Source organism: Aquarana catesbeiana, linkage group LG02 (assembly GCF_042186555.1).
Source record: "Aquarana catesbeiana isolate 2022-GZ linkage group LG02, ASM4218655v1, whole genome shotgun sequence".
NCBI classification, from domain to species: Eukaryota; Metazoa; Chordata; class Amphibia; order Anura; family Ranidae; genus Aquarana; species Aquarana catesbeiana.
Window position 1 is genome coordinate 311,415,373 of NC_133325.1, and position 13,507 is coordinate 311,428,879.

A 13,507-nucleotide genomic window follows, 5' to 3' on the forward strand; every position below is an offset into this window, starting at 1 on the left:
ATATCAAAAAAATTTTTTGTAAACTGAGCAGACATATGATATCTTTCACACTATGCCGTGGCTGCTGGGCCACATGGCTCATATATACCTGCATGAATTTATATAATGGTTTACATGTTTATACGTCTAAGCGCTAGTTTTAGCACCTATCTCAGTCCCGTGGAAAGAAAGGAAACTTTATATCTTCCTAACTTTCCTTCTTCAAAAGACTTTTAAAAGCAATATAAACTTTTTATTTATGGATATTTTTTGTATTGTCTATAGAAACATCTTGTCTGCACATTCACGTCTTCAATAAACACTCCACCATAAAACACACACCCAATTAACTCTATGTTAAGAGGCCATACAATCTAACGATCAGCTGTTCAGAGTTATACAATCAGTATGGGGTCATGTGTGAGACATATAATGTGTATATAAGTGACTTTCATTGTTGTACAAACCAGCTATGAGTAAGCGCTCTATGGGAGCGTGAAACGCGTCAGTGGTTATGCTGTATCACTTCAACAGAGCAATGTACGCATTTTATACCATGTCATTTTTTCAGTAAAGAAGATTTTACCTTTATTATTCCAATCCGGAGTGCGGCAGTCCAGATTTTTCATTGCACCTATACCAGCAGAATTTTTCTTGCTGGAATTTGGTTGCAACAGTGAAAATATCCTTAACACCCCGGTTACATTTGGGCGATAAGGAGGCGCCAGCAGAACAGATGCAATTCTCCCTGCGATTCCAAATCACAGAAAAATGGACAACAAATGTTTTGGGTGCCATTCATCCTGAATCCAAAAATTTGGTCCCTGAGCTTCGTTGGCACGACAAACGTGCAAGGGCAGCCAGCCCAGTCAAGTGAACGAACAGAACATGTGAAAACTCACGTGAATCTTGCTTTTCAAATTGCTAGCAGGAACCGACATTCCTACTAAGTGTGTAGGGGAAATTTATGATCAGTGCTGTATCACTAATATATTTGTTTGATGTGTTAATAAATTTAGTATATTCTGTATTCCTCTGTCAGCACTTCAGAAAAGTGAACAACATGTTTTTGTCTTTAGACTATGTTGCCAGCAAGTTAAGATAACATTCTGCAAGTGTAAGCTGTTGTAGATGGTAATCACATTGTAAGCAGTTGTGTGAATATGCAAGTCATTGTATGTGATGCACTGATAACAATAAGTCACGTCATTGTTATACGTCATCATTAGGGATAAGCTTCGAGTTGGACGTAAGTTCGACTCGAACATCGGCCGTTCCTCGAATTACGAACATTATGGGCCGTTCGCGCCAAATTCGAGTGGCGCGTCACGACCCATAATTTACTGCGGCATCGCAGTGCATTGCTGGCTGATGATTGGCCAAGCATGCACTGGACCCGCATGCTTTGGCCAATCACAGCGCGGTAAGAACGGAGACCCATAATTGGCCAAAGGCAGGGTGGCTTTGGCCAATTATGCCTCAGGGGATTTAGTACACGCCCCACACTATATAAGGCCGCCTGAAAGTTGGCCTTGTGTAGTGTGTTCAGAGAGAGAGAGAGAGAGAGAGAGATTTCATTTGAGTCCGAGCAGGCAGGCGGGTCAGTTAGCTGCAGTCAGTGTATTTAGTATATATATATGCATCCCAGGCGGTGTGTGTGTATATATATGTATGTGTGTGTGTGTGTGTGTGTGTGTGTATGTATATGTATGTGTGTGTATATATATATATATATATACACTGTATTCAGCTTAGCTAGAACCATTCCTGTTTATTCTCTTCCTAATATACTTATAGGCAGGCAGCTGCTGTATTTTCAGTCAGTGTACTGTATCCTGTGCATAGTGTGCAACTAAAGCTAACTGCAGACAATTGCTGGTGTTCTCTTCCTAATAATACCACAGGCAGGCAGTTGATTCAGCTAGCTACAGTATATTAGTGTACTGTATACTGGGCACAATGTGCAGCTAAAGCACACTGCAGACAATTCCTGTTGTTTTCTTAATAATACTACAGGCAGGCAGGCAATTAAGCTAGCTGCAGTATAATCAGAGTGTGTGTGTGTGTGTGTGTGTGTATGTGTGTGTGTGTGTGTGTGTGTATGTGTATATGTGTATATATATATATATATATATATATATATATATATATATATACACATCCCAGCTTTGTGCCGCTACATCTCACTGCAGGCCATTCCTTGTGTACCTATTCCAATACATCAAAGACAGTATGTCTTGAAGGCCAACAAGGAGAGGCAGACAGTCACAGGCCAATAAAAGAGGGCAAGCAGGCTCTTTGTGTCTAGAGGCAACAGTGCTGGTCATGGACACGGTGCATCCTCATCAGCACGTGGCCGTAGGGCATGCTTGTCCTTTTTCTCGGCAGCTGGCCGTGTTGAGCCACAACATGCCGAAGAGTTGGTAGAGTGGATGACCAAGCCATCCTCATCCTCTGTCACTCAGGCTGCCAATGCAGGTGCCAAAGCGGCCTATTCCATTGGACTCGAGGTCATCATCAGTTACTCCTTCAATAGCCCCACCGGAGGAGTCCCCCGAACTGTTCGACCACAGTGTCGGGTACATGCTGCAGGAGGATGCGCAGCATTTTGAAGGCTCCGATGATGGTACCCAGCTTGAGGAAGGCAGTAAAGTGAGCCCAGAGAGAGGGGTTGCCCAAGACAACAAACTGGCAGTCATGTTCCCTCAGCTGCAGCATACTGCCAGGTTTGCTCCAGTGACGAGGAGGGAGGGGATGATGAGCTCACTGACTCTACGTGGGTGCCTGATAGGAGAGAGGAGGAGGAGGCACATCTCCAACGAGGCAGGATGCCCTCCAGGGGCCAGCTTAAGGGCAGCCAACCGACTGCATGACACCACAGAGCTCTGCAAGTGCAGGGCGCTGGTGACTCCGTGCGTTATTCCAAAAGTTCTTTGGTGTGGGCCTGTCAGGAGACTAGTAGACCAGACTGTGTGGACTGCACAGAGGAGACCAGAAACACATGTAAGTGAAATGGTGTTTATTAACAAGTGATAAGTGACAGGAACAAACAGTGCAAAAACCCACACAACAACCCACTACAAACAACAATATATATATATATATATATATATATAAGTAAAGGGAGATACCGTAATCGTAAACAAGCCAAGCCAAGGTCATACACAGGGAAGTCAGCAGAAGGGTAAGGACAGGAACCTGAACAGGACAAGGAGAGGATGGATGGATGGGGTTCAGGGCAGGGATCCAAGGGAGCCAGGAACAGAAGGGACAGGACTGGGAAGGCCTCAGGATAGGGATTGGGTCAGATCAGGACAAGGCAGATAGCAGGCTCAAGGTTAAACAGGCAGCAAGGTCAGAACGCAGGGAGAGAGAAAGATACCAAGGCGAGCAAGTGAGGGCTCGCCGGGTATTTATAGGGCTGACTAATTGGCTTCAAGTTACACCTGAGCGCAGGGAGTGTTGTCTGCCCCCTACTGCCAGGATCCATCCGCTGGTGGACATCAGTACTGCAGCCAAAAGATGACAGGACACCAGCAGGGAAATATTCTCCTGACAGTTCAACACTGCCAGGAGACACCTGCTGGTGGACCCCAGTACTGCATGCCAAATAATATAACTTACCAGCGAATGGACCCTTTCCTGACAGTACCCCTCCCTAAAGGAGCGGCCTCCGGACGCTCCAACTGGTCTTAATTGTCCATGGTCTATGGCATCAGGCAGAATGGTGGAGGAAGGTATGTCAGGCTGGTCATCAGGCACATCTGGGCAGACGGCTGGCATGTCAGAGTCATTAAGCTGGGCAGCAGACGACAGGAACCACTTGAGCTGGGCAGCAGACGACAGGAACCACTTGAGCTGGGCAGCAGACGACAGGAACCACTTGAGCTGGGCAGCAGACGACAGGAACCACTTGAGCTGGGCAGCAGACGACAGGAACCACTTGAGCTGGGCAGCAGACGACAGGAACCACTTGAGCTGGGCAGCAGACGACAGGAACCACTTGAGCTGGGCAGCAGACGACAGGAACCACTTGAGCTGGGCAGCAGACGACAGGAACCACTTGAGCTGGGCAGCAGACGGGAACCACTGGAGCTGGGCAGCAGACGGGAACCACTGGAGCTGGGCAGCAGACGGGAACCACTGGAGCTGGGCAGCAGACGGGAACCACTGGAGCTGGGCAGCAGACGGGAACCACTGGAGCTGGGCAGCAGACGGGAACCACTGGAGCTGGGCAGCAGACGGGAACCACTGGAGCTGGGCAGCAGACGGGAACCACTTGAGCTGGGCAGCAGACGGGAACCACTTGAGCTGGGCAGCAGACGGGAACCACTGGAGCTGGGCAGCAGACGGGAACCACTGGAGCTGGGCAGCAGACGGGAACCACTGGAGCTGGGCAGCAGACGGGAACCACTGGAGCTGGGCAGCAGACGGGAACCACTGGAGCTGGGCAGCAGACGGGAACCACTGGAGCTGGGCAGCAGACAGGAACCACTGGAGCTGGGCAGCAGACACCCGGACATCAGGCTGGAGGGCAGACACCCGGACATCAGGCTGGAGGGCAGACACCCGGACATCAGGCTGGAGGGCAGACACCCGGACATCAGGCTGGAGGGCAGACACCCGGACATCAGGCTGGAGGGCAGACACCCGGACATCAGGCTGGAGGGCAGACACCCGGACATCAGGCTGGAGGGCAGACACCCGGACATCAGGCTGGAGGGCAGACACCCGGACATCAGGCTGGAGGGCAGACACCCGGACATCAGGCTGGAGGGCAGACACCCGGACATCAGGCTGGAGGGCAGACACCCGGACATCAGGCTGGAGGGCAGACACCCGGACATCAGGCTGGAGGGCAGACACCCGGACATCAGGCTGGAGGGCAGACAACCGGACATCAGGCTGGAGGGCAGACACCCGGACATCAGGCTGGAAAGCTGGAACGTCAGACTGGAAAGCTGGAACGTCAGACTGGAAAGCTGGAACGTCAGACTGGAAAGCTGGAACGTCAGACTGGAAAGCTGGAACGTCAGACTGCAAAGCTGGAACATCAGACTGGAAGGCTGGAACATCAGACTGGAAGGCTGGAACATCAGACTGGAAGGCTGGAACATCAGACTGGAAGGCTGGAACATTAGACTGCAAAGCTGGAACATCAGACTGGAAGGCTGGAACATCAGACTGGAAGGCTGGAACATCAGACTGGAAGGCTGGAACATTAGACTGCAAAGCTGGAACATCAGACTGGAAGGCTGGAACATCAGACTGGAAGGCTGGAACATCAGACTGGAAGGCTGGAACATTAGACTGCAAAGCTGGAACATCAGACTGGAAGGCTGGAACATCAGACTGGAAGGCTGGAACACCAGACTGGAAGGCTGGAACACCAGACTGGAAGGCTGGGACATCAGACTGGACGGCTGGAACATCAGACTGCAAAGCTGGAACATCAGACTGCAAGGCTAGAACATCAGACTGCAAAGCTGGAACATCAGATTGCAAAGCTGGAACATCAGACTGCAAAGCTTGAACTTCAGACTGCAAAGCTTGAACTTCAGACTGCAAGGCTGGAACATCAGACTGCAAGGCTGGAACATCAGACTGCAAGGCTGGAACATCAGACTGGAAGGCTGGAACAGCAGACTGGACGGCTGGAACAGCAGACTGGACGGCTGGAACAGCAGACTGGACGGCTGGAACATCAGACTGGACGGCTGGAACATCAGACTGGACGGCTGGAACATCAGACTGGACGGCTGGAACATCAGACTGCAAAGCTGGAACAGCAGACTGCAAAGCTGGAACAGCAGACTGCAAGGCTGGAACAGCAGACTGCAAGGCTGGAACAGCAGACTGCAAGGCTGGAACAGCAGACTGCAAGGCTGGAACAGCAGACTGCAAAGCTGGAACAGCAGACTGCAAAGCCTGAACTTCAGACTGCAAAGCTTGAACTTCAGACTGCAAAGCCGGAACATCAGACTGCAAAGCCGGAACATCAGACTGCAAAGCCGGAACATCAGACTGCAAAGCCGGAACATCAGACTGCAAAGCCGGAACATCAGACTGCAAAGCCGGAACATCAGACTGCAAAGCCGGAACATCAGACTGCAAAGCTGGAACATCAGACTGCAAAGCTGGAACATCAGTCTGGAAGGCTGGAACATTAGACTGGAAGGCTGGAACGTCAGACTGGCGAGCTGGAACGTTAGACTGCAAAGCTGGAACAGGTTGGGTTACTGGCAAGATGGTGTGGGTCGGGAAGAATTTTTGCTTCTTCTTTGGTTTAGCCCGTGCAGTTTTGTATGTAGGTGCAGGGCTGTAAGCAAAGAAAGTAGCTGGATCGAAGGAAGACCAAGGAACTGTAGCTAGAGAGGGGTTTTGTGGGACTGTTACAGGTGGAGGAGGAGAGACAGGTGAATTGAAAGCAGGATAGGTGTGACACTTGGAGACTGGGTGGTAGTATTTGGTAGGGAACTGATTAAACTGGGTTGTAGCTGAGGTTGCCATAGGTGACGGGGAGATAGATCTTTTGGAAGGCAGATGATTAATGGCAGGGCTGGAATGTTGTGGCTTAGCTAAAGACAGGAGATCTGACCATGCCTGCAGCAAAGGTTGAACAAACGCTGATTTACATACAGCCTGACTAACCAGAGATTGTACTGAATAAATGCAATCGGACAACACCTGCTGGGAACAAGCGGAATAATGTTCATCAAAGTAAGCCGGATCATCCTCTAACAACCATACCAGGGATTCCACCTGGTCACAACTGAAAGGAGGGGAGTAATCGTCACTACCTTCGGGAATGCATGACAAGGCTGACTTTATACATAATTGAATCAAAGGCTGAACATCCTCAAATAACGCATGACCTTGATCTACAAATAAATGGGCTGTTTGTATCGTTTCCAGCAGTTGGTCACGGGTCCAATCTTTAAGAGTCTGACAACAATATTCATTATCCTCTGCCGCCAGCAGAGAATAATAGACAATTTCATCAAAGTCCATTTTGCGCGCCCACCGTAACAGGACGGTTTCTCAGTGCAGCCACGTCTGGTCAGGGATGGCCTTGGTATACTGTCAGGAGACTAGTAGACCAGACTGTGTGGACTGCACAGAGGAGACCAGAAACACATGTAAGTGAAATGGTGTTTATTAACAAGTGATAAGTGACAGGAACAAACAGTGCAAAAACCCACACAACAACCCACTACAAACAACAATATATATATATATATAAGTAAAGGGAGATACCGTAATCGTAAACAAGCCAAGCCAAGGTCATACACAGGGAAGTCAGCAGAAGGGTAAGGACGGGAACCTGAACAGGACAAGGAGAGGATGGATGGATGGGGTTCAGGGCAGGGATCCAAGGGAGCCAGGAACAGAAGGGACAGGACTGGGAAGGCCTCAGGATAGGGATTGGGTCAGATCAGGACAAGGCAGATAGCAGGCTCAAGGTTAAACAGGCAGCAAGGTCAGAACGCAGGGAGAGAGAAAGATACCAAGGCGAGCAAGTGAGGGCTCGCCGGGTATTTATAGGGCTGACTAATTGGCTTCAAGTTACACCTGAGCGCAGGGAGTGTTGTCTGCCCCCTACTGCCAGGATCCATCCGCTGGTGGACATCAGTACTGCAGCCAAAAGATGACAGGACACCAGCAGGGAAATATTCTCCTGACAGTTCAACACTGCCAGGAGACACCTGCTGGTGGACCCCAGTACTGCATGCCAAATAATATAACTTACCAGCGAATGGACCCTTTCCTGACAGGGCCTTTTTTGAGACGTGTGCAGCAGATCGCACCATTGCCATTTTCAACATGTCTGAAGGGTATCAAGCGTGGACTAGACAGCAAGCGCTTGGGCAGCACATGCTTAATCAGACATATGTCGAGCTTCCATGCAGCCTGCTGGTAACACTACCTAAAAGACCCACACCAAAGAGCAAGGCGAACCTCTCCTTGCTCCTCCTCATCAGCTGGGATCTCCAACCCCACTATACCTTCAGTCCTCTCAGAAACCTGCACTGAGAGGAATGAAGGTGTAGAATTAGGTGTGCCATTGCCAAGTACTTGCGGGCAATCTGCTATAGGTACACCAACGTCCTATTCTAGCAGGCAAATTTCCCTACCCCAGTTGCTCCACCGGCGAAAGAAGTTCGCTCCCAGCCATCCACATGCCCAGCGGTTGAATGCTAGCTTGGCTAAATTGCTAGCACTTCAACTGCTGCCTTTTCAGTTGGTAGACTCTGCCCCCTTCCGTAAGTTTGTGGAATGTGCGGTACCTCAGTAGCAGGTTCCCAAACGCCACTTTTTTTCACGGAAGGCGATTCTGGCTCTCTACCGGCATGTGGAAAGTAATGTCCATGCCTCGCTGGACAGGGCAGTCAGCGGTAAGATGCATATTACCGCTGACTCATGGTCCAGCAGCCATGAACAGGGACGTTACCTATCTTTCACCGTGCACTGGGTGACTCTGCTGGCAGCTGGGAAGGATGCAGGACAGGTTGCAGTAGTGTTGGTGGTTGTTCTGCCACCACGCCTCCAAAATTCTACTAGTGGTGATTCTGCCACACCTCTCCCCTCCACCCCCTCCTCTTCTTCTTCCTCCATGGCCTCTTCCTGTGCTGATTTGTCCTCAGAACCAGCGGTGCTCCGTAGGCATTCAAGGGGCAAGCATGCAAGCAAAAAGATGCCATGCGGTGCTTGAGCTGGTGTGCTTGGGGGACAGGAGCCACACTGGGGCAGAGATTCTGTCAGCTCTGCAGGGGCAGGCCCAGAAGTGGTTGACGCCATGCCAGTTTAAGCCAGGAATGGTGGCTTGCGACAATGGCACCAACCTCCTCTCCGCCCTCCGACAGGGACAACTGACCCATGTGCCCTGTTTGGCTCACGTCCTTAACTTGGTGGTGCAGCAGTTCTTGGGCAGGTACCCGGGCTTACAGGATGTCCTGAGGCAGGCTAGGAAAGTCTGTGTGCATTTCCACCGGTCCTATAATGCCAGTGCTGACCTCCAAAAGGAATTTAACCTGCCCAAGAACCGCCTAATCTGTGACATGCCCACCAGGTGGAACTCAACGTTGGCCATGCTGCAGCGGCTGCAAACGCAGCAGAGGGCCATCAATGAGTACCTGTGCGACTATGGCACCAGGACAGGGTCAGGGAAGCTTGTTTTTTTTTTCCCCACACCAGTGGGCCATGATCAGGGATGCATGCACTGTCCTGTCACCATTTGAGGAGGCCACGAGGATGGTAAGCAGTGACAGTGCATGCATCAGTGACACTGTCCCTCTTGTCCATCTGTTGGAGCCCACGCTGCGTGAAATAATGGACAGGGCACTTGAGGTAGAACAGAGGTAGGAAGAGGAGGACTTCCTTACTCCTCAAGGCCCCCTTTATCTAGACAGTGTTCCTGCGTGCCCGCCGATCACACAGGAAGAGGAGGAGGAGGATTGTGTCAGCATGGAGGTGGAGCCTAGCACTCAGCATCAGCAGCAGTCTTTAGGGGATCATTTACAATCCGAAGAAACCCTTGGATTTGTACGTGGCTGGGAGGAGGTGGCTGCGGATCATGTCGTCCTTAGTGACCCAGAGGACTCCGGACCGAATGCCTCAGCAAACCTACGCTGCATGGCCTCCCTGATCCTGCAAAGCATCATCATATTCGCGGTATCAAGGAGAGGGATCATTACTGGCTGGCAACCCTCCTTGATGCACGTTACAAGGGTAAGGTTGCGGACCTTATCTTGCCGTCGCAGAGGATGAAACGGGAGGCCTTGCAGAAAGGTTTGTGCAACGTGTTTCCAGAGCCTGGGAGGTTACAATTTCCTGGTCCTCCTGGGCAACGTGTTGCTGAGGCTTCGGTCAGTCACAGAAGGAGCGGTGGAGAAGGTGGCCGTCTGACCGATGCGTTCAGACAATTTTATAGTCCGCAGCCCCAAGGTATGATCGGTTCCAGCAACCATTGCCAGCGTCTGATTCACATGGTGCAGGAATACCTAGGGCCAAGATCAGACTTGGACACCTTTCCCATCGAAAATCCTCTGGGTTACTGGGTCTTGAGGATGGATCACTGGCCAGAGCTTGCACAGTATGCAAATGAGCTACTGGCCTGTCCTGCATCCAGCGTTCTTTCGGAACGCACATTCAGTGCTGCTGGAGGCTTTGTAACCGAACACAGGGTGCGCCTGTCCACCAAATCGGTCGATCGGCTAACCTTCATAAAAATGAATCAGTCTTGGATCACCAGCTACCAAGCACCTGATGCTGATGTAACCAAATATATATATTTTTTTAATGTGAGATCCCTTCAAGACTGCCTATGCTGATGCTGAGTGACTATCCTGTCATGCTGAGTGACTATCCTCTTCCTCCTCAATGTTCATGCTGATAGCTTGTAAGAACATTTTTGGTTCTGGGCACCGCCACCAGTGGCTAAGGCCCAATTTTTCTGCCCCAGTTTAACAGGGGCGTGTAATTACAATTTTTCATGCAATATTGCAGCAGGGCTCATTCCTACGCTCCAACTAGAGTATCTGTAAGGGGTTGCAGTGTTGTGGCACCAGTGCCTTAGGCCCAATTTTTCAGCCCCTGTTTAACAGGGGCATGTAATTATAATTCTTGATCTAATATTTCACAGCAGTGCCCGTTCCTGCGCCCACCAAGAGTAACTGTGAGGCCTTACAGTGTTGTGGCAACACCACCACACCTTCCACCACCAAAGGCCCAATTTTTCTGACCCTGTTCAACAGGGGCATGTAATTACTATTCTTGATCTAATATTTCACAGCAGGGCCCCTTCCTGCGCCCACCAAGAGTAACTGTGAGGGCTTACAGTGTTGTGGCAACACCAACACCTAAGGCCCAAATTTCTGCAGAGTATATAAGGCAGGCCCCTACTTTCAAACATCCAACTTACAAATGACTCCTACTTGCAAACGGAAGGAGACAACAGGACGTGAGAGGAAATCTACCCCTAGGAAGGGAAATTCTCTCCTGTAAGAGTTCCTTGTTTCACTAAAAACCCCAAACTTTCAAAATCCAATTGTCATGGGGACAGAAAGTGAGGTGAAATCTTCTGAACAGGTGCACAAAACAAATGTTACAGGGGTGATAATCCTTCCCTATGTTTTCCAAAAAGCTTAAAAATATTTTTTTTGGCTGGAGCTACACGTAAAAAATGTACCAGTTCAAAATTACAAACAGATTCTACTTAAGAACAAACCTACAGTCCCTGTCTTGTTTGCACCGCCTGTATACTGCTGTTCCACGCCTTTCCTTTTTTTAATTTGGGTTCGGGGTTCCCCTTAATATCCATACAAGACCCAAAGGGGTTGGTAATGGGCTGGGGGGGGGGGGGGGATTGGTTCTCAATGATTTTCATCCATATTGCCGGGACCAGACATGACGTTAAAGCCGCAAGATGTTTTAAATGACTTTTTTTCCTTTAGCAATGTCATTTTGAGCAGGGACTGTACTAAACACGGGAAACACGCGCCCCTTTACAGGCATACTATAGACACCCCCAGGCATGATATTTAAAGGAATATTTCACTTTTATCTTTTCACTTTAAGCATCATTAAAATCACTGCTCCCGAAAAAATGTCAGTTTTTAAAACTTTTTTTTGCATTGATACATGTACCCTGGGGCAGGACACAGGTCCCCAAACCCTATTAAGGACAATAACTTGCATATTAGCCTTTAAAATTCGCACTTTTGATTTCTCATGTTTGAGTCCCATAGGCTTTAACTGAGTTTGAAAGTTTGCACAAACTTTCGGTCCGTTCAAATGTTCTGATGCGAACCGGGGGGTGTTCGGGTCATCCCTAGTTATCATAGCTATTGGAAGACACTGATAAAGCAGATCGGCAGGGTGTGTACACCATGAGAGGTGCATAAAAGGAGGGATGCCTGTAATGCTATTTGGGACACTGCTCAGATACACACGTTCTGTGTAAAGCTCTGTTCCCTATATATATATATATATATATATATATATGCTAATAAATATTTTTAATTTGGAGCCAGTCTTGCTTTTAGGTATTTTCCCTTTACATAAGCCACATGTGAATGAGGCCTAAACTGACTGATTGTTATGGATTACTGCACCTGTCACCTCACTGATAGTTTTTACTCCTACTTATTGAATAAATCTATCATTATAAATTGACTTCAACAGTTGTCCATTACAAATTGTCATACAATTGAAGCACATCCAAAAATGTCTAGTTGGGACACTCACGCTATTCAAGTACCTATTTAACAGGATGTTATTGGATTTTCTGATAAAACCAAACTGCAAGCCTTTAGTTTTTTAAAATAGCCGCAAAATAATTATAATAATCATCTTGCTAGGAATATCACATTCTGACAGCCTAACTAGTTTTAAGATAGCATGTTCTTATTTGTATGTGTTGTCCATTGCCAGATTGGCACCACTGCTTTGGTATAACATCAGCTTTCTATAGTCTCCACCAAAGATAACATTTTGATAGTGATGATTGAATACTCACACATGATGGTTTTTCAAATGTTCCTAGTAACAGAAAACATAATGTTATCAATAAAATCAGTTAACAACAATTGTAGTTTTGTCATTTTAGAAAGTTTATAAAATTGTAATTATACAAAGAATGTAATCTAATAAAATACTTACACACTTTTTTTTTTTTAATATAACCATATGCTCACCACTGCTGATTAATATGTTATTTAATCTACTCATATTAAAATATTTTATCTTTTTTTTTGCCATATTTCACACCACACATTTTTGGAAAATCTTGAAGCAAGCAGCACTTGCTCTGTTTTAAAGGATAATTATAAACAGTTATTCATGGCAGCGCTATAAGTAATGCTGGCCATACACTATGGGAAAAATTGTTCTAGCTCATTTTCGAATAATGGACATTCGGTCGTGAGAGCGATAAATCATTCAATGGACATAAATTAATCAGTTTTTCGATTCTTTTGTCACATATGCCTAGTGCGAACAGTTTGGGCGAGAAACACATTAACCTTTCAATTTATCATTCATTCGGCAGAATTTTCCAACCTGTTCCTTTGATTTTTCGGCTCTAAAAAGTTAAAACCGATTTTCTATTTGTGCCCATTAACTGGACAAAAAACAATCGAATGGTCCAAATGACAGATTTTCGAACGATTTTTTGGCTAGTGTATGGCCAGCATTAGACTACCCAAAGCATAAATCATGCAACAAACTTCAGCAAACAGCTAAAGTGTGCCATAATAAGCCCATAAACAGTGAATAATAGGTCCTGCAATAGTGAATCGTCACAGGGTCTTGTACCAATACACATAAAAGTGCCTGGGACACCCAACGACATTCCTTCTGTTATTTGCACCACATGTCTCTACACAAACAAACCCCTCCAAAAACCTTCGTTATAAGAGGTCTTAAGCACGCCAGATATATAACACCTTACTAGTGATCCAGAGGTTCCCTATCACAGCAGCAGGATGTTTCCCTCTTTAGGTCAATAATGCACTCTTCATCCTCTCTC

General features: G+C 47.8%; 1 protein-coding gene across 1 annotated transcript in view; it reads right to left on the reverse strand.

Annotated features, from left to right (window-relative positions):
- The window catches only part of LOC141127853 (lysozyme g-like), a 65,486-nt gene that overhangs the window by 34,663 nt on the left and 17,316 nt on the right, over positions 1 to 13,507 (reverse strand). Inside the window, exon 2 of the mRNA XM_073614694.1 lies at positions 12,497 to 12,519. Coding sequence (XP_073470795.1) covers positions 12,497 to 12,500 — 4 coding nt within the window. The 5' untranslated portion in view covers positions 12,501 to 12,519. The remainder of the gene's footprint in view (positions 1 to 12,496; positions 12,520 to 13,507) is intronic.